The following is a 24,257-nucleotide window of genomic DNA, read 5'->3' on the forward strand; positions in this document are numbered from 1 at the left end:
CAAGCGCCTGGTCGCAAATACAATTTGTTGTGCAAACGTGGTAAACAGGTTCAACAACCTGGGCCCAAACTCAAATTACAGCGCGGCGTTCACATCACATGGCTACAAAAGAATCTGATTGGCTGATTTACTGGCGGGCGTTTCTCCTCTCCTGTTACGTCACAAAAGAAGGCTGCAGTGCGGAAGCAAAAATTCCTTGGTTCAACTTCGCCGAAGAGAGAAAAAAGTTTGCTAAATAAATCGAGAAGAGAAGCGTCTTCTATTCTTTTAAGGGAAAGAGAAGAAGAAATTGGAAGTTTGAAGGTATGTCGAACTCAAGTTGTTTTTTAGCCATTTTTAGTGGACTACAGTAAAGATAACAGATGATGCTAAAGTGCCACTGGGCGGCAAACTAACGTTACAAACTCCTGCTGACAAATTGGAAAAGGCATGTTTCAGTAAATTAATTGTGATACTAAAAGACGCTCACCGTTTTAAAATAAATTTTTTTAATTAGGCCTCCAGACGTCTCCCACAGATGATTAGAGGGACTGATTAAATAGTACTTTTATATTCTCAAATATCCTGGACTGACAAATTCTGACTGTCATTGCTTTGAGAACATCGGCGGGAAATTTAAATAAGGCCTCGTGAATTTCAATGTTTCGGAAACTGTTTACTGGACGCTCGTGAGCAAAAAGCCTTTATACTCTGCATTGTTGTGTTCCAAGAAACATGAAAGCAAACAGGAATAATTTTGTGAGTATGATGTTCGCAACAATGGCTCTTTTTTCTCAGTAAGAAGACCTTTCATTTGACATTTTAAGAGCAACTTTCCCTAACCACCGCGTGAGGGGCGGCACAAGGTCGGAAAAATGGACCCCTTGATATTTCGTCCAGAGATAACCTATGGTATGCTAAGAATCGTGATATAAGTTTTAGGTTCTAGAGTTTTTACATTTTTGAGAAAATTACGAAAAACCGTCGACAACCGGTGAAGCCGAAAAATCACAGGAATGAGGTCAAATTTCATGATCAGATAATCGAACTCGCGTGAAGGCGCATAGCAAATTATGGTTTTTCTTAGTTTATAATGTTAATCAGGAGGTATTGCTAAGCTGCTTTGATGATAGTTTAGACTTACAATTGTAATTTCGAATTCCTGGAGAGCAAGCGAAGAGAACCGAAATTTGTAGACTTTGAAAATCAAAAATTCCATACCGTTTTCAAATATCTCAAAACATACTCGGTATTATGTAGAATTCTTTCAAAATTCAATTCTAGCAAGTAAAAGAGCTGTTTGTGAACGTGATATAATTTTTTTCTTGGCAAAAGTTATTTGTGAGGCGAGCGGCCCCATGCAAGTTGACCCAATTTGACCTTTCGAGGAGATCTTGTTTAACCAGGAAATGTAAACAATTCTACTATCCTTAGCTCGCTTTCTAAGCAAACCATTGTAAAACCCTGCCATTTCCCATTAAAACTACCCAGTTAACCTGAGATAATACTTCGGTTACAGCTTACCTTCCAAATGGCTGTTTGAAGGCAAATAATTTTGATGTTCTTCGCTAATTTTCCCGTGTCTTGCTGCCGTGCTTAGCCACCGGCCTTTTCATCACTACGGCATTTTCTAAGCGTCACCTCTTTCTGGGTTGTCCAATATTTTTGTAGGACCTGGATCCAAGTCTTGCATAAAAAGCATCCTCTGGGTATCTACTGAGTTTTGTATTGAATATTTCTAATGAAAAGAGGCAAGAATGTGAAGGAACTAATTGAACTGAAAAACAGAGGCAGATCGATGTCACGCAATCTTTACATCCAAGTGATCACGTGCCGCAAATACATCTGCGTGGATATTTTTGTCTTGCTCTTGCTCATTTCTTCATTTTCTTCCTTACTAGCATACAGTGTTTTCCTTTTGATTTTTTGTAACTTTTTTATTTGTAAGCACAAGCCTATTTCGAAGGAGAGTTCTTTGTATGCAATACTTTGAGTCAGTGTATATACACGCAACACATTTACTTTTCCCATTAGTATTTCGAGTGACTGTGCAACAAACTAGAAATCCTATCTAGTTTTAGCTCCAAAAGTCAAATGCCTGGGAGGGTCCATTGCTAATGATTTCCTAAAGCAGAAGAAAGGGAATAGTAATATATATCTGAAAAAAAGCTAGTTACTGGCCGCAAAGCGAGTTTTTGTAATTTGTATTAATTGTATTTACCGATTTGCCCATGGCAGGTGAATACGCAAATAGGTCCCCTTCGTGGCGTATCTAACTTTTTAGGATTATGTTCGACAAGATACGTTTTGAGAATGATGAATTGTTCTAGAAAGTGACACAGGCACACTCGCAAAAAAGAAATCTGAGTGCTCCTCGGATTTCTTTTTTCCGAGTATGCCTGTGTCACTTTCTAGAATAATTTATCATTCTCATTCATTCACCAGGCTGGAAATATACCATCACATTTATTCCATATACGACACGTTCGACATTCAAATCCTAGCAGTATGCAGGATGTTTTTTCCGTGAACTTAGTTTAATGGCCTTAGCTCCCACGAGTCTCCTGTAGCTCAGTAGTGCAGCATCCGAACTACTAATCGGAAGGTCTTAGGTTCGACTCCTGATAGGAGCACTCGGATTTCTTATTTCCGAGTATGCCTGTGTCACTTTCTAGAATAATTCATCATTCTCATTCATTCACCAGGCTGGAAATATACCGCATCACATTTATTTCAAAAAGGCAGGGCTGTCAACTCTCCGGGATAATCCGGGAGTCTCCAGATTTTGAACCTTATCTCCCGATCTCCAGATTTATGTCTGTAATCTCCAGATTTTGAGCCGTATCTTCTGGTCTCCAGATTTATGTCTGTAATCTCCCGGATAATTGACGAAGTTTTCTATTTGTCGTAGACTCGAATTTGCTGACAAGAATATGTAAAATGTTTAGCGTTTTTTCTGTTAGTGTTTAATGTCCTCCCCCCACTGCTCACTGAACCCGTGACTTTGGCCTGGATGGGACGCCTCTGTAAGGCTCTTTGTTATTGCTGTCCGGGGAAGTCATATTCTCCATATTTGAAGACGTTTGAGGTTGACAGCCCTGTAAAGGTGCCTTTTGATGCAAAAGTAGACGCACGCTTTTATATGATTCTCGAAAACTATCCCTTTGGAAACTGAAAATGATTTGCTTTTGGGTTCGCACGTACACGACATGTTTCTTTTTGCACGAGTAAAGAACACGTAAAACTGTTTTGAGAGTTGCCATCGAGAGAGATCTGTAGCAAACGGTTTGTTTACCTCTATTAAAAAGATTCTAAATATAGAATTCTCACTTATTGATCGTTCGCCCGATAAGCAAAGCTACGTAGCACGTGCGAGGCTCCTAACTTTTTCTTAAATTCGGCAAACCGTATTACGCGGACAAACTCCACTAGATTAAAATCTTTTCAACTTACAAAGATATGTGCAGGAAAACGAGTTTAGGTCTTTTAAAGTGCATTGTATAACCTTGAGCGCTCACTTTGTCAAAAAAAAAAAAAATTCCTTTGAAATCAAACATTATTTACGATTCGGCAACAGTAATTAGGACGCATGTGTTTACTTCTGCCGAAATTGACTCATTTGCTTTTGACCGCTTTGGCTACCAACTAGCCGCTGAAACGAGCAATTTCTCTCCATCTTCCAATTTTTCAACTGATGACGCAGAGCAAATGACTCAATTTCGGCAGAAGTAAACACATGCGTCCTAATTACTCGGAATGCCGAATTGTAAATAATGTTTGATTTCAATTTTTTTTTGACAAAGTGAGCGCTCAAGGTTATACAATACACTTAAAAAGACCTAAACTCATTTTCCTGTACATATCTTTGTAAAGTTGTAAAGATTTTAATCCAGTGGAGTTTGTCCGCTTAGTAAGGTTTGCCGAATTTAAAAAAAGTTAGGAGCCTCGAACGTGCTAGCTTCGCTTATCGGGCGAGCGATCGAAGATCACAGCTCGAACGCCGTGAGAATTCTATATTTAGAATCTTTTTTGTAGAGGTAAACAAACCGTTTGCCACAGATCTATTTGTGTTCGGTAATTATCGGTTTTAAACTTAAAAAAAAGATCTCTCTCGATGGCAACTCTCAAAACAGTTTTACGTGCTCTTTGCTCGTGCGAAAAGAAACATGTCTTGTGCGAACCCAACAGCAAATTATTTTCAGTTTCCAAAGGGATATTTTTGGAGAATCATATAAAAGCGTGCGTCTACTTCTGCATCAAAAGGTATCTTGTTGGACATATAACTCCTAAAAAGTTAGATGCGCCACGAAGGGGACCCATTGGCGTGTACACCTGCCATAGGCAAATTGGTAAGTACAATTAATACAAATTACAAAAACTCGCTTTGCGGCCAGTAACTAGCCCTTTTTCAGATATATATTACTATTCCCTTTCTTCTGCTTTAGGAAATCATTAGCAATGGACCTTCCCAGGCATTTGACTTTTTGAGCTAAAACTAGATAGGATTTCTAGTTTGTTGCACAGTCACTCAAAATAAATGGGAAAAGTAAATGTGTTGCGTGTATATACACCGACTCAAAGTATTGCATACAAAGAACTCTCCTTCGAAATAGGCTTGTGGTTACAAATAAAAAAGTTACGAAAATCAAAAGGAAAACATTGCATGCTAGTAAGGAAGAAAATGAAGAAATGAGCAAGAGCAAGACAAAAATATCCACGCAGATGTATTTGCGGCACGAAAGAGGTGACGCTTAGAAAATGCCGTAGTGATGAAAAGGCCGGTGGCTAAGCACGGCAGCAAGACACGGGAAAATTAGCGAAGAACATCAAAATTATTTGCCTTCAAACAGCCATTTGGAAGGTAAGCTGTAACCGAAGTATTATCTCAGGTTAACTGGGTAGTTTTAATGGGAAATGGCAGGGTTTTACAATGGTTTGCTTAGAAAGCGAGCTAAGGATAGTAGAATTGTTTACATTTCCTGGTTAAACAAGATCTCCTCGAAAGGTCAAATTGGGTCAACTTGCATGGGGCCGCTCGCCTCACAAATAACTTTTGCCAAGAAAAAAATTATATCACGTTCACAAACAGCTCTTTTACTTGCTAGAATTGAATTTTGAAAGAATTCTACATAATACCGAGTATGTTTTGAGATATTTGAAAACGGTATGGAATTTTTGATTTTCAAAGTCTACAAATTTCGGTTCTCTTCGCTTGCTCTCCAGGAATTCGAAATTACAATTGTAAGTCTAAACTATCATCAAAGCAGCTTAGCAATACCTCCTGATTAACATTATAAACTAAGAAAAACCATAATTTGCTATGCGCCTTCACGCGAGTTCGATTATCTGATCATGAAATTTGACCTCATTCCTGTGATTTTTCGGCTTCACCGGTTGTCGACGGTTTTTCGTAATTTTCTCAAAAATGTAAAAACTCTAGAACCTAAAACTTATATCACGATTCTTAGCATACCATAGGTTATCTCTGGACGAAATATCAAGGGGTCCATTTTTTCAACCTTGTGCCACATTTTTTCAATCTCACTCGGTCCCTATAGAGAGTCGCTCTTAAACATTGAACTGTTTTTAACCCAGAGAATTTTATTCAGCTGCTCGCAGTTGAGACAGGCTTAATTTACTGCAAATATAATTTATCGCGTGGTATAAAAAATTTTTCCATTTGTACCTCTCCGCACTTTCATGAAATGTTGGTCTGCATTGCAAATTATATGCAAAAATCTCTCTCCTACCTTCGACTGATCCGCTGACCGTTTCTGCGAACAGCAAAATATTGCTCCGTAAAGGGAAGTTTTCCTGCCTTCTCTTCATGGTTTTCGCCGCAGTAAATCTCTAATGATTTCCCATATGGTGGAGTAAAACACCGGAGAAAAGTACATGAGGAAAAACTCTTCGTCCTGTATCGAATAAACTCTAGGAATTTGCTGGAGGCTGGGTCGTAGACGCTGGAGAATCCTCGTCAACTTTGAAATTTAATTTCGAAAGCTACTTCGTCCTACTTTAGGTAACTTCCTTTATTCTATTTTACTATGAATCTATTAAACTTGTGATCCAAGTAGATGTTCTACTAGATTCATCTCGGATAATTAAGAGCCGTGCAGAGGTCGAAACTAGCAAGAGCATTCATGTTATCCTTTTAAAACGCATCTTACTCACCCCACCCCTTCCTAATCATTTTCACGTTTCCAATTCTGCAGTGAGATCTATAGATACGAGATTAACCCCTTCACACAAGGTATTTTTTTTATACGGGTGAACATTGTAAGGGGGAACGGGAAACGAAGACTTTTTGTTCGCGTGTACCATCGTTCTCTCGCGTAGGGAGGGAAACATCGTAAATTTCGCTAAAGGTTTGTCCTTGATTGTAGGTTGCTAAACACACCACTTTAAAATAGGCTAGCTTAGCTAATGGAGGAAATTGCTTTTCGCACCTTTATAAACTGAAGCTCATTTCATATTCGAAAGCACAGGTGGCGTTAACACCTTATGACTTGTTTCGCGATTACTCTGAAATTAAGGGTTGTGATGCTTCCCAAACTGAGTTGGATGTCCTGTTACTGCAAAATGTCTAGTACCACATCTACATCGAGTCAAAAGCTTAACAGAACTACCAAGACTGCAAAGCAAACAGCGCCCCGCACAGGAATGTACTGCTCGATAGGTTTCATGTGAATGATCACAATTTTAATAGGATGTCCGTAGACCCAACAGGTTTTGGAACAAAATATAGCATAATAAAGAGTGCGAAAGAAAAGTGTTTCAAAATCGCTTTTATTTGAATCGGTACAATTTGGAATTTCGTCTACATATCCTAAAATTTTATAGAACCACATTGTACAGCTTAATAAACAGGACCATAGAAAAGTACTATTTAGTAGTTTTCATTTGAAAGGTCACAATGTGGGATTTCATCGGCTCTAAAGCTAAAATCACATTATTAAATTATTCAAGGTTTGACTCGGGATAATTCGGAAACGTTGTAAATTACATTTTAACAGACATTCAAGAACAACCTGATGCTTAAGGTAGAAAAAAGCAGGCAAAAACAAGAACGAAACCAATTTATGCTCAACAGAATCGTATGTTTTCTTCAAGTGTGGAAAATTCAGAATTATTAAATTTTCAGTCCCGGATAATGCATCGTAGCGTTCTGATTGACTCACTAAATCCCGGTTTCCAGCTCATAAAACGCTGTATACCGTAGTTTGACCTTGTATGGAAAACGATCGCCCCAGGTGTCGCTAAGCTAAATTTGTTTTTCGGCGGGAAGCGAAAGTTTCTTCGGAAAAATGGAGGAAAAAAAAGAAAAGAAAGAAATACCAGAGAATGCTTTCTCAATATAACTACAATAAAACCCACGAAGCTTGGTATGACACTATTTAATGGTAGGTATCTCTGAAGGTTCCTTTAAAATAAAAAATTTGCACGATTTTACGATTTAGATCACATAACAACAACAACAACAACAACAACAACAACAACAACAACCGATTACCTTCAAAAATTATAGGGTGGCTTGCAAATCCCGGTGGTAAGAGGTTAAAACCGATCGAAGAAATTTCTCAAGGAGAGCTTAACGCCTACCTTTATCAGGTTTCTACGCATTAACGAGGACTCTAGTTACAAAAGTTCATCTATGAAATCCGTACGAGCGGCGGCGGCCATGTTCGTTTCCGTCTCTCGGCACTACTAAGGAAAACATTTTTTCACAAATGTGCACAGATCTTACGCTTCTTGATAAGCTTAAAGTTTAAAAACTTGCAGTGAATGCTTGTCTCATTGCAGTTGTACCTCGTACACTTGGACTTGCTTCAAGTGTTTTAAAACGTCTGCGAGGAATTCAGTTCAGCATAAAAAAAGAAGTCCTTGATCCCTTCAGTTCCCTCAGAACCACACAGCAAAACATTTGCTCAAATGTGCACAATTAACTATTACGCTTCTCGATGCGCTGGAACTTCAAAAGCACGTGAATGACCGTCTCAACATCCGGTCGTTTTAATTTGAAAGAGATTTTTACATTAAAAAAAATTCAGTAAACTTCAACAGCAATTTCCGAACGCGGAGAAATTAATAAAACAATTATTCCATTCGCGCTTGTTGGATATCAGATTGGTTATAGCCAACTCATATCCAACGCACGCTCATGGAATAATTGTTAATTGTCTTCGGTTACCTGTATGGCTTAGATTGGTGGCTTAATTACAAACACGCAACACTTGCGAGCGAAAACGCATCTATATAGAGTAAATGCGGAAATTAGCCATTTTTGTGGCTTATTAATGTAGATACCTGAAATTATTGAGAATGATGTATTATTCAGTGAATCACACAGGTATACTATGAAAAACTGAGGAAATCCGAGTGCTCCTATCAGGAGTCGAACCTAAGACCTTTTGATTACTAGTTCGGACGCTCCACCACTGAGCTACAGGAGACTCGTGGGAGCTAAGGCCATTAAACTAGGTTCATGGGACAAACATCCTGCATACCGAAATTGTTGTTGCGCTACCTTTTGAATTTAACTACATTTAAACTTAAACACGAAGAAATAGCGGTGATGATAATACTTTCGACAAAAGAAAGAGATCCTTGATTATCTGAATGCTTATTCCCTTTTTTTTTTGGGGGGGGGGGGGGGGGTAACGCTTTTCGAACTGTATGAACCAGGAGAACCACCTTCAAGTATGGTAGTGGATAGATAATTTATTAGGCACAGATTTCATAAGGCTAACACTTATTTACAATGAAGCTGTGCGCTAGCGATTGTTACAAAGAGTGTTGCAAGTCGCTAAAATGCCTGGTTTTGCGTTGTTATTTCAAAGATGTACGCACTGACACCTTCACATAAACATCAAGCACAGGAGAATTAGGCTGCGAGAGCAGACGCCTTTTCCGGCGAAGCTTGTTTCACCCGCAGGACACAGGAAAATTAACGCTGCCACAGCTAGCAAAACAACATAAAAATTATGGATTGCATTTCAAAAGCCTCTTAAAACCTCTCCTGAAATCCTGATTTTTCCAGCAGTATATGAGAGGATTCCAACAAGCGTTCATACTCGCGACAGTGTAAGCGATGTGCAACTGACGTGGGCTAATTGTTACTGAGGTGAAGACATGGAGCCACAATATCACCAACAACGGTACGAAACTAGCAAGACACAGGCCCACAACAATGGCCACAGTACGGGCAGCTTTCATCTCACGCTTCATTGTCACCACTTGGAAGTTGTGCTCTTCTTGCATGACTTGTCTTCGCTGCTTGCGAGCAACATTGAAGATGTAACTGTACGATATCACAATGACCGCTATAGGCAACACCAACAATGTCAACAGCAAGAAAATCAGGTAGGCTTTGACGGCTTCTGAATGCAAAATGAAAGGTTTTTTTCTATTATAAAGGCGGAAGAAGCAAGGCGTCAAGGCTACACGAAATTCATCGAACGTTTTAAATCCGCTTTCCTTCAATGGCTCGGGGAAAACATACGAAAAAAGAATTCCCCACAGCCACACCGCCATGGAAGCGATCTGTGCTCGACGATTGGTCACTATGGCGCGGTACCTCAAGGCGAACTTGACGGCGATGAAACGTTCAACGCTGATCAACGCGAGATGAAGAATGATGATGGAATTGAAGGAAAAGTTTAGAGTCGACCTTAGGATGCATGGTTTGTGAAGAGCCGTCGGGAGAAGGATGTTTATGACCTGCAAAATAAAGACAACCACCATCAAAAGATCCACCATTGCCAAGCTTACCAGGATGCTGTTAGACGCCGTTCGCAGGTTTGTAAATTTGCTGAACGCTCTTATGACGAGACAGTTGCCGAAAAAAGTGCCAAGTATGAGGACAGCGTGCATGGAAACGGAGCCAACTTTCATTCCGGTCGGAATATCGCGTTTAAGGCGACCATCTAAGAGGCCAGTTGAATTCATACTTAACGGAAGAGGTGCTTTGGAAAGCTCTTCAAGGTAGCTTCAAACTTTGAAATTGTTTACTTAATCAGTCTAGCTTCCTTCCTTGATATCGCAGCAATGATCAAGTACGTGGGGACAGTTGTTTTAAATTTGTGAAAGCAAAGCAGTCGTAAAGGATAACAAAGCTTCCTCGGCTTTTCTCCCTTTGATTACACAGGAACGACGAAGTTTCCTGGGATGAATTTATACTTTTTAGTACATGTCGACTTTGTAATTTCAGTATATCAAAGATCGTTGTTATTGTCGAATGATTCCAGTGAACAGTGAAATTTCGTCATAAAAAGGCTCCACTTCGAGAGAGTGACATCCCATCGGTTAGCTTCCATTTTCAATTTATATCCATTTAAAATGATTCGCATTTCAATAAGTAAATATTGATTAAAAAAAAAAAGCAATTAACCCTTGCATGCAAAAATGGAGTTATATGAATCATGCGGTCATAATAAAGCCTTCTTTTTTTAAATAACAATTAAAAGATGACTGGCCAAGGCAGAACAAGTTCAAAAATGGAATTGAGAACTGAATTTTTATATAATCAACAATGCCATAGCCATCAGCCGTCAAAGTTTGCGACGTTAGATCCCAAATCTGGCGATCTTGTTTGTCTGAATCGACGGAACGATGACTTATACTTAGTCACCTGTCGCCTGGTTCAGTTAGCTTACATGTGCAATGGACAGATTAAACATCACAGACACGTTTTATTTGTAGAAGTTTTAATAAAACCTCAAAGAAATGGTCAAAAACGTCAAAACGATGAAAAATGTAGAATTGAGAACAAATTTCTTTTCTTTGCATTTTTTTTAAAAAATTCATCATGTTTGCATTTCGTATGTTAGTAAAGATGCTTTTTATTCATTTGTCATCCAAAACAACAGGGAGTAACTCCCGGCTGTGGCTTTGTGTTCGAGGGGCAATTTTATTAAGACAGACCGGATCATTGGCAAACTGTTATAGCCGCTAAGTTAAATTGAAAGATGACTTTGGATGCTAGAGCTTGTGACTAAGCAAAATTTAGGAGGCCCAGCTACAGGTTTAGTGTTTTACGTCAACAAAAATAAGCTTGAGGCACGCAAGTCTTTAATTTACAAGTTACAGTGTTAAAATACTGTCGTCTAGAAAAAAAAAAAAAAAGAACGAAAAACAATAGCTAAATTATGGCGGAAAACAGAGAACTGAGAAACCATTCCTTTGTTTAAAATACTCTTGTGTTTTCATCTTATATTTACAAATTTCCGGGATACATGTTTCCAAGCGAAGTTGCCTATCGTTCGTTTTTCGGCCAAAACAATGAGGGGTAAGTCATCTCTGAATTTCAGTTCATGCAAAATTAAGGGAGGAAAAAGGATGAAAAGGCTCCCTGGTTGGCGAGAAACTCTGTAAAAAGAAATGTTATTCATTTTTGGATTTATTTTACTGGACATTCATTAACATTGTCCTCGAGAAAACGATTGCTATCGGATGAATGCCTTCTATTTCTAAAATAAGCACGTTTTTCTTTGTAAGTTCAGTTTTTATCTCGCTACTACATGCAAAACTACAACTGAACGTTGACTTGATGTGAATCATACAACTGTCGTTGCCAATGTGGATCGTTTGGATTCGCCGTCCTGTTTTGCAAGTTAGCAAGCTATATATTATTCAGACAAGCTATCAAGCGAATATTCCTAGCAGACGCCTTCGCTCCTGTCATCTAAACTCAACTAATCCTCCCTCTTCGTGCAGCTGTTTCAATTTTTGTCCAAAACGTTTGTCTTCCTCATTCAAATATTTATTCGGCTCACGCAGGGCTGCTGATTGTGTTTTCATTTTTTTCAGTCCTACGTGACTATAGAAAAAAAGAATGCCCATCACAACTCGTATTCATTATAAAGTGTATGGCGTTTGCAACGTGAGACATTTTGGCGCAGCTGTTTCATTTCCAGTCTCTTCCAACACGTTGTTACGTATTCCTTTTGATTCACGCAATGACGCTGAACACTGGTTATGTATTTTCAATCCCTTCTTCGACGAAATTTTCAAAGAAGTAGCTATTCTGTGATATATTCAGTTTTATAAATCGTAATAGCTGATCTTGGCATTTAAATGAATTCTAAAGCTAGGATTCGTGGTACGGCTGGTACAGAAAAATATGGCTAAGACACGCATGCGCAGACTAATTTAGCGGGAACGGCTGGAAGCAAGAGATAACGAGATGGCAAACGCAAAACAGAAAAATTCAGCGCTATAGCATCCTGGTAGCATCAACCATTTATTACTGAATTTTCAAATATCTTGTTTGCGCCTTTGGTCAAACAAGCCAAAAACGTTGGAAAATCGTTCGTTTTTCCTTGTTTCTTGTTATGAAATTAGCTGAATTCAAATTAAGTTTCCTTTTTATTCACTTGACAGACAAAACAATAGGAGGCATAAAATTATATATGGCTTTGCTGTGTTCATAGCGAATTATTAAAAGAAAAAGAAAGGCGAGCTCGTAGGGAGCCCTAGTTTAAAATGAATCTCATGCTGAATTCCAGCTCTTGTAATTCATAAACGCTGTTTTTTTTTTTAAACGCATAAAAATAAATTTAGGGAGCTCTGCCGGCTATAGGCTATGTTTCGCGTTTGAACAATGGAAAAGTAAATACACTCACCACAACAAAATAAAAAAATTCAACTTTTTAGGGGCGGGCTAGCAATTTGTCACGACAAAATTCGCCCTACAACAAAATTTCTAACTAATCGAAAAGCCGATTTTTCTATTTCAATGTGACATATGAGGGTTCACAAAGCTGCATGAATATTAATGTGAAAAATAATTCGCAAAAATGATGAATTAACGAAAGTAAAATCTTTCCATCCATGCTCGTTGTTGAACCCGTTTTTTAAACGACAACGTCTAAATTTAACCAGTGCCGGGCTCGCCTCAAGTAATACCGAGATGAAACTCGTCTCGGCCAACCGCTGATAAAACTTAAAACCAAGGATTGAGCAATGGGTCTTAGAATGATCATCATAATTGCCTTCATCACGAGAGGAGGTGAAATGTTCATGGCGTTTTACTATACAAACATGTTGAGATGTATCACCGTATGCCTGATATCACTTTCCAGAAACAACAATAACAGTCCTTATCAATAGCCAATGCCGTTTGCCGCTGATAGTAACATCGAAACTGACAATAAGAAAGAGAGAGAGAGAGAGATAGAAACGGGAACGATACCAGGCTCTTACAAGGGAAATAACAAGACCATGTGGAGATGAGGCAAAAGATGTACCAGTGTTGGTACGCGTGGGGAGATCTGCAATTCATATAGGCACATTCAAGTGACACTTCTAGACACTTGTTTCAATCGAAAAAATACATATTTCAAGGTTGCAAAATCCATTTATGATACAGCGCTATATTAAAAAAAAATTTTTTCACAACTTTAAGCGGCAAATGGATGGTCGACAATAACCTCAGAGCCCTTCGGTCCTCTAAGAAATAAGGATTTCAAGCCTTGGCTTTTGTTCACTTTTTTTTTTTATATAAATTATAGTGACAGACAGAAAAAAGTTGGCATAACTTCTGCTCATTTTCTTCAGTAATACTACAAGAGACTGGTTTCTTATTTACATATCAAATAAAGATCGCTTACTTCCTTTGGAAGCCAACCTCACATGATAACTACAATGAATACTAGACGGTTACGGTGTATATTTTCATAAGCCTCAAATAATTGATATTTGGCAAAACAGTTGCCTTAAACACAATCTTAGAGCTAACGCTTTTATGCACTGTTTGTTTCGAAAGCTGTCATTACTAAACCTTTAGCTATTGAAGAAAGTGCAAATTTGCGCACAAGACGGTAAATATAACAGTTCCTCTTTGATCCGGTAAGAGTGTTTGTGGTTTATTGCGCATAAAGCGCAAGTTTTAACCATGTCTTCTCATATAAAACTTTGAAAATTTCTTCTTTACAGCGGGAGTTTTCCCTTTTTAATGTTAGACTAGCTGTGAGCAGTCTCTCTCTTGCTCGAGAATCCGTGGGGAAGAACGCGAACAAGATATTCGAAGCGCGAGTCGCGCGCAGTCTATCCTGATATCTAACAGATCACCTTTTCTGGATTTTATGAAACACAGCTTTTAGCTGACCTCATCCAGAGCTGCAAAATGTTTCATTTGCTAAGCGCATTTGAGAAGTTTTCGAAATGAGCTTCTAAATTTCTCATTACTCCAGGCGTAGATGAGGGGATTACAGATGGCGTTCAAACCAAACGCAACGTCGTAAACAATGTATTTTATACACTTAAGTTCTGGCTTTTGACTTACACGAAGCGCGTGGGAAAAACGGAGGCTCCACACGACCAACAAAGGGAAGATACTGAGAAGACACACTACTACCACAATGGCGAGAGTACGAGCACCTCTCATTTCATGCTTAATGGCGGTGATAATTTCTTGGATGTTGCCTTGTTCTCTGATCTGTTTTCTGTGCTTGTGGGATACAATGAAGATGTAGCCGTATGAACATAGAATGATCACCAGAGGGATGACAAGCATGGACGTGACCAAGAAGGTAAGATACCCTTTGGTTGACGGTGGTAGTTCTTCCGGACGGCCTTCTTTGGTTTCGGAACATGGATGCAAAGATTGTCGAAGGCAAATGTATGCTTCCTTGCTGTTCAGTCGTAAGACTTGTGGTATGACGATTGTTACGGCCAAAACCCACAGCCATACCGCAATGGAAGCGATCAGCGTTCGGCGATTAGTCACTATGCTTTTGTACCTCAAGGGAAACTTGACGGCGATGAAACGCTCCACGCTGATCAACGCGAGATGAAGAATGATGACTGAAAGGAGTAAGAAGCTGAACCATACACTTGCCATGCAAAGAACATTTCTCCAAGGTTCGTCACGAAGAGTGATGAGGATAATGCGAGGTATGTAAGCGATCGCGATCAAACTGTCAGCGGCGCACAAACTCACCAGAATCACATTGGACGCCGTTCGCAGGCTTGAAAATTTGTGAAAAGCTTTAAGCACCAAAGAGTTGCCGAAGACTGAAACGATTATCAGAAACACATGGATACTGATAAGGATGATTTTTGCCCTCTCCGCTATAAACGCCGGCTTGTGTTGATCACTACAACATTCTGGAGTATAATTTAGGTTTGTTCTGTTTAGGCAGCTCTCAAGGCTGCACATTTGCTTTCCTTCCTCCTCCCCCATCGCAGACCTGTTACTCGCCATTATTAGTGTCCTTTGCCACTGCTGCTGTTTTGCTTCACCAATTATTTAACCACACTAAAAGGTGCCACCAGCTGCCTTCATGAAACTGATCATTACCTTCTCCGCCTATGGCATCCGAGCAGACTGGTCTAACTGTGTTAGTTAGCCAAATAGGTCACTAATCGTTCCAAATTAAAGTAATACGAAGAAAAAACATGTGTTATTAACTTTGCTGGTACAGTAATCACCCGCATAAAAGAACACTGAAGTGGATTAAGAACCTCCGTACTGAAATTCGTCATTTTAGACACGGGCCGGGTTGTTCGAAAGCTGATTAACGCTAATCTACGACTAAAAGGTAATCGAGGTATTCATCTCGCTCGTTTAAAATGGCTTAAAAGGCTAATTTCAAGCTAAAGGTTAAGAAAAGTCTACGGCAAAACTGACCGACAAAAACCCTTTGGGAGAATCTTTACTAATTATTCATTAAACCCGCTTCAAAGTTCACGTTAATCCGGGATTAGCTTAATCGGGCTTTGAACAACTGGGCCCCGGGATAAGTTGTTCAAAGTCCGATTAAGCTAATCCTGGATTAACCTGAACTTTGATTCGAGTTTAATTACTAACCAATAAAGATTTTTCGAATTAACAAATCGAATGTGGTTTAGCGTTGTCTGCACTCTTATCGACAACGATATTCGTCATCACAGTGGTCAAAATGTTGTGGACTCACGAGGCGCAGCCGAGTGAGTCCACAACAAATTTTGACCACTGCGATGACGAATATCGTTGTCGATAAGAGTGCAGACAACGCTAAACCACATTCGATTTGTTTTTTTACCACAATTGTTTCTAATCTCGCAATCTGATTGGCTAATTTTCCGTTGTCGATAAGAGTCCAGACAACGATGCTCGCGTCAACTTGTCACGCAATGCTTTTTCGCCCTCAAACATGGACGACTCTACAATTTTCCCAAATTTTAATCTTGAGATTTTTAGCGACTTTAAATCTGACGACGATGTAACTGATATTAGCGACGATATAACTGATGAAGAAATGGTACGTTGTGTGGAAACTATCGAGAAAGGGCAAGAGAGCGTTACAAACCCACCTGAATGTCGGCCTCAAACAAAACCTGAAAATGCTCGTTTTGCATTGCTGACAGACGAGGACCTAACAACAATATTAAGTAACGCAGAAGCAAAGGGGACAAAGAAAAATACAAAGTGGATTGTTGGCACAATCGAAGGTAAATACATCTTAAAAAAAGGAAAAGTTATAACATGTTTTCAGATGAACGTACAGTTTGAAAATGTGCTTAAAATGTTGCTAATTTTTATTGTTTACATCGCACTTGCAGAATGGTGCCGTGAACGAAGACTGCCCTCCAACTTGTTAACCATGACCTTTGAATCTTTGGATAACGTCCTCAGACGATTCTATGCGGAAGCCAGAACCAAAAAGGGAGAAGAATATAGTAGGTCGTCCCTTCTCGGTATACGGAATGCTATCGAGAGGCATCTCGCAGCCAACGGACGGGAGGTGAAGATCACGAAGAACCCCTTGTTTGCGAAGTCCAACAAAATGCTTGAGTGTAAGCTGAAGTTGAACCGTAGAGAAGGAAAAGAGAACGTAAAACATAAGCCCGTCATCCAAAAGGAAGACATGGAGAAGCTAAAACGCAGTCCATTCCTAAGTTTTAACGATCCTGCGGGTCTTCTTCGCCGAGTCTGGTTTATCATAACCTTGTTTTGGTGCCGGCGAGGGTGCGAGAGTCAAAGGCAGCTCAGAAGGGATAGCTTCAGGTTTATGAGAGATGCAGAAGGGCAGGAGTATGCTGAAATGGTCCACAGTGTCCAGACTAAGAACCACCAAGGAGGAATTTCAGAAAAAAACAGCCACGAAAGCCTCACTCGACTGTACTCAACAGGAGAGATCGGCGATTCATAGTCTGGTGCCTGTCCAAATATGTGCAGAAACTCAACCCGCAACAGCAAGCCTTTTTCCAACGACCGTCGTCGAAAGCCAAAGAATCCGATATGATCTGGTACGAAAACAGCCCTCTCGGAGTGAATGCACTTGCAACAATGATGAAAGAAATCTCCCTTGGCGCTGGACTGTCCCAGAAGTACACTAACCACTCGGTGCGAGCAACCGCCATCACACTATGGTCAAACGCCAACGTTCCTTCACGCCACATCATGTCCATCTCCGGTCATGCAAACGAGCAAAGCATTTCAAGTTATAACACCAGACCATCTGTAAACCGGTTGAAGAACTGCTCCAACATCCTCTCAAATGCTCTAGTTAGTAAACAAGCGAGTACAGCAGTCGTTCCAGTGACGCCAGCATCGAGTTCGATTTCATACTCTGCCACAAACGCCAGTGCTATGGCCTTCCCAAATGGCTTTTTTCATGGCTGTACCATTGCAAATGCCAATGTGTATGTTTTGCCGCAAAGTCATTATAATTCTGCTTGAATATTTGCAGTAAATGAACAGTAAAAGTTGTATTTTCATGAATGAACGTTGAGCTTCGTAGTTGTTTTGCTCAGAATTTTTGTGGTAGTTTTCTCTTGTTGTAATTAGCCAATCAGAAACGCTCATTTTGGGAAATAAACCAATCAGATTGCGAGAAAGTTATAGACAACTCCTTTCCTTCCCTTGTGTCACGGTCTTGGTCACGCTCTGAAATAAACATTTCTTTGACGTTGGTATTGTGGTAAATAAGATTTTTGTCCTTCAGTTTTGAGTAAGCCTTTTCTTTGCTTTAAGCTTAAAATTTGCTATCTAAGACATTTTTAACAAGCGAAATGGAAACCTCGGTTAACTTTTAATCGGGGTTAGCGTTAATTGGCTTTCGAACAACCGGGCAATGTTACACTTTCATTTACATAAGGTCCATTTCAACCCGCAAATAGTAGGTGCTAGTCGAGGCGGGCGGAGATAAGGGGTACAGCAGTCAGTGATAAATAACGTAAATAAATCACATTTACAAAATCAACCACTTGTAACAAGTAAATTTAGCTGCGAAACTAAACCAAATAAGATTTTCAGTATCCTTTATAAATTAAACTGTGTGTCCGTCCGATAGTTCGCTATTTTTTGAAGCAGTATGGGCGATTCATCATAATCGTCCTCGGCCTCTAATTACGAGAATAACATGTCATTGACGTGTTTTTTGAAAGCTCTCTTGGGGAGTTGACGAAGTTCATTGCAAATGGAATTCCAAAGCTTAGCATCGAACCTAGCAAAAGAAGCTTGGTTTTGATTCAGTCTCGATGGGTTAATATAAAATTGTCGGAGAAAGAGAACTTGGTCTCATGATTATGCTTTTCATTAGCTTTAATGAAAAGATTATTAATGTTAGTGGGAACAGTTAAACATGAGACGTCGAACATTTTTGAGGAAACTGTTTCAACCTATAACATATTTAAAGGGAGGAGGTAAATAAAGGCACCGCATGCGCTCTGGGTTCAGAGAAATACATCAACCGAAGGACACGTTTTTGTAGCAGGAGGATTTTCTCTGGATGGGATTGGGCAGCTTGGCCCCAAGCAGCCAAACCATAGGACAGATAGGGTAGTATCAAAGAGCGGTAAAAGCTAAGGACGAGGTGCCTAAGAAAACTAAGGACGAGGTGCCTTAGACGGGCAATAACTAGCTCCAATAATTCTACTTATTTTTGGTGTTAAATTGTCAATGTGGTATTTCCAGCTCAAATGACTGTCCAGTAAGACACCTAGATATTTTACATGGTTCTTACACTCAAGGGAAGTAAGAAAGTGATTACTATTATCAAACATTTGAATATTGACCGAATGGTCCATCTTACGTTGGTAAGGACGAAAGATAACAAAGTTTGATTTTGTAGCATTTACTGTTAGCTTATTTGCATTGAGCCAATCCGAGACTTTAACTAGTTCGTTATTGACCGTTTTTTCAAGAGATTTAAGATTTTTGTCGACATACAACAAATTTGTGTCATCTGCAAAAAGGTAAAACGAGAATTTCCCTGAAGAGTTGTAAAAATCATGCATTGATATAAATTAGGAATAACAAAGGACCAAGAACAGAGCCTTGTGGTACACCACATGAGATCTTACTAATGGTGGATAAGTTAATGATGCCCCTGATACCATAGTGATAAAGCTTGTTTAGTTAAGATGTTATATAAGAACCTTACAATAACTAGATGAAGACTTATCCAGGCATACCTTGAAAAAATAAGTTCTTGAATGTTGGTGTTTACTGTATCGATTTTCTGGTTCCCCTGTCCAAGTCTCACGCGCAAGAATCATTACTACGTATTACTAAGTTGAAATAATAATAATAATAATAATAATAATAATAATAATAATAATAATACTATTACTACTACTTCTACTACTACTACTAATAATAATGATAATAATAATAATAATAATAATAATAATAATAATAATAATAATAATAATAATAATAATAATAACAACTACTTATATAGCGCTTATCCAGTTCTGTTCTAAGCGCTTTACAAAGTTTTAAAAAATCATATCTGTTTAAAATAATTCGAAAAAAGATGAGTCTTAAGTTTACGTTTAAAAAGATTTAAATTGTCACAAGAACGGATGTCGACAGGTAGTTTGTTCCAGAGTTTTGGGGCCGAAACAGCAAAAGCCATGGAGCCATACGACTTTAGATTATAGTTGACATGACACAGGCGAAATGCGTACGACGACCGGAGCGTTCTTGAAGTTGAATAGCGGCGTATCAGGTCTTGTATGTAGATGGGGGACTGTTGGGGAAGAGCTTTGTGGGTGAGCAGAATTATTTTCAATTTAATTCGCTCGGAAACTGGAAGCCAGTGGAGGTCGAATAAAAATAGAGGGTATGAAAGACAACATCTGTTTAGTTTCCTTTCTGTTTAAGAGCTCTTTGTGCTGTAAGTAGTAGTAATAATAATAATAATAATAATAATAATAATAATAATAATAATAATAATAATAATAAAAACAGCATTTATCTCAACGTTCGTCGGAAACAAACAAAGCCCCATAAAATGTTGAGCTCAAAAGAAAATTCATAGCTAATATCGAACCTTCTTTAATTTATAAAATTGCCAATGTCAAAAAGTAGCCTTCGAGACGGCTCACAATGGGGTCCAAAGCGCTTGAGGTGGGAAAACAAAAATTTAAGAGACTCAATTTTCCCTTCTGTCGTCCCATTCTTCTCGCCGAGATGCCTCGCTTGGAGGGTTCCTAGTTCCCCCTCCCGACTTCGCCAAACGTGCGTGAGGCCTCAAAAGAGAGCCGGCTCACAGACTAAACATGCAGAAAGACACGAAGCTAGGGTAATTATCACGCGAAGTTGATATAATTTCAAAACCCAAAAAGCTTTGTCTGCCAACAGAAACAACAACATCAACAAAAGAATAATTGCGTTCGACGTAGAAAGAACGGACTCCTATTACAGATTGGAGTCGAGATTGTATGGGACAGTCGATCGATCAGCGGATGGATCTTGGGGCGCGTATCTGGTACCTCCGCAGATTTTGCAGGGGCGGATGACATCATCCCAACTTGGCAAAGAGCCTGGGATCGAGATCATCAATTTCAACATCCGGCGGCGATCTCAAACTCATCCCCAGGGCTCTCTCTGCATGTAAAAGAGCGGTATAGACAAAACCTTGCCAAATAGCAGATCACCTTGAGATATTCCAATAACTTGAATTTTAGATGTAATATATCAAACACGAAGAAGAGTGTTTCATCAGATATCCAAACACGGAGAAGCGCCGAGTTTTTTTAAACGACTTCGAGGTGTTTGGATATCTGATGAAACACACTTTCGAGTGTTTGATATGGCTTCTCAAATAATCAATAATTCTTGGAGAAATTCAAGGATAAAGTTGACAAAATTTTATGGTAATTAGGATCACATGTCCAAACCAAGGTAGTGATTTTCTTTGTTTTCTCTTGATGAATTATTAAACTGCTTCGTTAAAAGTTAACGGCGTGCTATGTAACAATGTTAAATCAAAAGTCATTCCGTTTTACACCTTCTAGTTTACAAGCGCCTGTCGCAAAACAAGTTGTTGTGCAAACGTAGTAAACAGGTTGTATATTTGTTAACAACCTGGGCCCAAACTCAAATTTCAGCGCGGCGCTCACATCACGTGGCTACAAAGGAATCTGATTGGCCGATTTTCGCGCGCGCGCGTTTCTCCTCCTTTGTTACGTCACAAAGGAAGACTTCCGTTAGGAAACAAAAAGCACTTGATTCAGCTGTGTTTTGCCGAAGAGAGAAAAGAGTTTGCTAAATAAATCGAGAAGAGAAGCGTTTTCTATTCTTAAGGGAAAGGGAAGAAGAAATTGGAAGGATAAAGGTATGTCGAAATCAAGTTGCTTTTTAGGCATTTTTCGTGAACTACAGTAAAGACAAAAGATGATGTTAAAGTGCCACTGGGCGGCAAAGTAACTTTACAAACTTCTGCTGACAAATTGAAAAAAGGCGTGTTTCAGTAAATTAATTGTGATACTACAAGGCCTTCAAGCGTCTCTGCCAGATGACTAGAGGGACTGATTAAATAGCACTTTTATACTCCCAAATATCCTTGACTGAGACATTCTAGCTGTTATTGCTTTGAGAACATTGCCACGAAATTTAAAAAGGCCTCGTGAACTTCAATGTCTCGGAGACTGTTTTCTCGACGTTTGTGCGCAAAGAACCTTGACGCTCTGTACTCCACATTGCTGTGTTCCAAATTGAAAAAGCATAAAAGTAAACAGGGACGATTTTGTGAATATGATGCTCGCAACAATGTTTCTTTTTTCTCAGTAAGGAGACGATTTATTTGACATTTTAAACATTGAACTGCTTTTAACACAGGAATTTTTATTCAGCTGCTCGCAGTTGAGACAGTCTTAACTTACTGCAAATATAATTTATCATGAGATACAAAAACGTTTTCCATTCGTATCTTTCCGCACCTTTATGAAATGTTTATCTGCATTGCAAATTATATGCTAAAATTTATCTCTCACCTTTAACCTGATCCGGTGACCGTTAATGTGAAGAGCAAAATATTGCTCTGTAAAGGGAGTTTTCCTGCCTTTTTTTCGTGGTTTTTGCCGCGCTAAATGCCTAATGATGTCCCATATGGTGGAGGAAAACACCGGAGAAAAGTACATAAGGACAAAATCTTCGTCGTACATCGAAGAAACTCTAGAAATCTGCTGGAGCACGTGGACGCTGGGTTGTTGACGCTGAAGAATCCTCGTCAACTTTGAAATTTAATTTCGAAAGCTACTTCGTCCTACTCCAGGTAATTTCCTTTATTGTGTTTTACTACCGGAAGAATTTATAAAACTTATGATGCAAGTTGATGTTCTACTAGATTCAGCTCTGATAACTAAGAGCCACCCAGAGCTCGGAACTAGTTAATGTTTGCTTATTTACCCATGAGCAAAGTGCATGAAAATATTTTAAAGCTTATTTAAAACCCACTTTTCGTGGTATGAAAGTGAGATACTGCATGCTGAGGGGGTTTTACAGAATCCACAATTTAAACATCCAGAACCACATTACGAAACTATTAAAGTTTGTTCCTGCTACAGTTAGTGTTGTTCATTTATTGCTGAATAAGACGTTTGTGGTGGGCTATATTTTATTGCAGCATTGAGTATCGTTTATCTCGATAACAAATTCTAGAACAAGTGCACTGAATTATTCAACTAATTATAATAAAACGTATCTTCGATTTTAAGGATTCACGCTGGTTATCAAAACATCTTGGGGCGGTATTTAAAGTGATGACGTCACACGTCGTACAAAGACCATGGTCCCATCCAGGCGTGTTTTGGCCGGTGTTCAGTAGGAGTCCAATGGGTTAACGCGTGGAGGGGGGGGGGGGGGGGGGGGTTTGACCATAAGGTCGTTGGCTCAAATTTATTGAAGTTCTCCTAACTTAAGATGAACCTTGGTTATTGTTGATGAACCAACGACCTTCTGTAGGCAATACAAAACTTTTTGTAGGCAAAACAAGTTCCCCTTAGATGGCTTTAGGAATCATGCCTCTGTCATCTGCATTGTCATGTTACCCGGGTATATAAATGGGTACCAGCTCAGCGAACTGTTAGCTAAAATCGAACAAAATGTATGCGTTAACTCTGCTAGGGACTCTAATCTCATCCAGTGTGGAGAAGTAATACTCCTACTTTTTCTATGCCCCGGAAATCACTTTTCGCTTTTAATTTTGGTCTGACTGCTCACGACTTGACCTTTACCTCTGAAAAAGAGTAAAGAGATCGTGTGTTTCATAACTGTCCCTTCACTTCACTTCCAGTCGCTGATCCTCTATTAAACTCTTTCTCTCTAGGTTAATTTCAGGCGAGGGATGAGAAGTCACGAAAGGCGCCTAAACATAGAAATTACTGTCTAAAGAGGTGAGTTGGTTATTTTTAATAGATAGATTTCTAAGTACTCCTTGGCGAGTCATTATTAGGGTGTTTAAACAAAATCACTTCGATTGACGCTATTCCTGAATAGGAATACATACAATGATTTCTAGAAATCCCTTATAACAGGTTTTTGGAGTCACTGGAATTCAAAATGACGTTTAAATTATCGTTTATTAGTGAAAGTTTGCAAAACTGTCTTCCTAAATATATCTAGAAAGAGAAATCTAGTAGCTATTCTGCTTATTCTTATTCCGGAATACGGTCAACCGAACGCAGCCTTAGTGTGCGTTCGACCCTTTACCAGACAGAGAATACCGCAAAATTCTTTTCAAAAATTCTTTTTTGAGTTACCGGGACAAATAATGGGTCTTGAATATCGTGCAGAAGCAGACTTTTGTAGATTCGTCTCCCAAAATTTACCGAACGAGAGGAACATAGAGGTTATTTCGTTTAATTCGAAACTAATGTGGTCAATCAAACGCGACCTTAGACAAAAAGGCAAGGAGGTAGCAGAGGACTTTGCCATTGTCCTGTTCATTTTGATACAATTACCAGTTCTTTTTAAAACTAGCAACACGGAATAACCAAATTATAGATCTGACATTCATTGTATACAGGGCGTATAAAACTGAGACACACTTAAATTGCCGACC

The 24,257-nt window shown here is 39.1% G+C and overlaps 3 protein-coding genes across 3 annotated transcripts; 1 reads left to right on the top strand and 2 right to left on the bottom strand.

Moving 5' to 3' along the window:
* Positions 1 to 8,696: 8,696 nt before the first annotated feature.
* LOC146480247 (beta-2 adrenergic receptor-like) lies at positions 8,697 to 10,885 on the bottom strand. The gene has a single exon (XM_085109437.1). It carries the CDS (start codon positions 9,925 to 9,927, stop codon positions 8,962 to 8,964), a length of 966 nt encoding a protein of 321 aa, XP_084965563.1. The 5' UTR covers positions 9,928 to 10,885; the 3' UTR covers positions 8,697 to 8,961.
* Positions 10,886 to 13,483: 2,598 nt separating this feature from the next.
* LOC146480248 (adenosine receptor A2b-like) lies at positions 13,484 to 15,186 on the bottom strand. The gene has a single exon (XM_085109433.1). The coding sequence runs from the start codon at positions 15,182 to 15,184 to the stop codon at positions 14,117 to 14,119; it is 1,068 nt and encodes a 355-aa protein (XP_084965559.1). The 5' UTR covers positions 15,185 to 15,186; the 3' UTR covers positions 13,484 to 14,116.
* A 929-nt stretch (positions 15,187 to 16,115) lies between these two features.
* LOC146480249 (uncharacterized) lies at positions 16,116 to 17,644 on the top strand. The gene is given in 3 exon segments (XM_085109431.1): positions 16,116 to 16,413; positions 16,525 to 17,120; positions 17,123 to 17,644. Coding segments are annotated over 3 exon segments (1,416 nt in total).
* Positions 17,645 to 24,257: the final 6,613 nt, after the last annotated feature.

Source organism: Pavona decussata, unplaced genomic scaffold, assembly GCF_977016875.1.
Source record: "Pavona decussata unplaced genomic scaffold, jaPavDecu1.1 SCAFFOLD_53, whole genome shotgun sequence".
NCBI classification, from domain to species: Eukaryota; Metazoa; Cnidaria; class Anthozoa; order Scleractinia; family Agariciidae; genus Pavona; species Pavona decussata.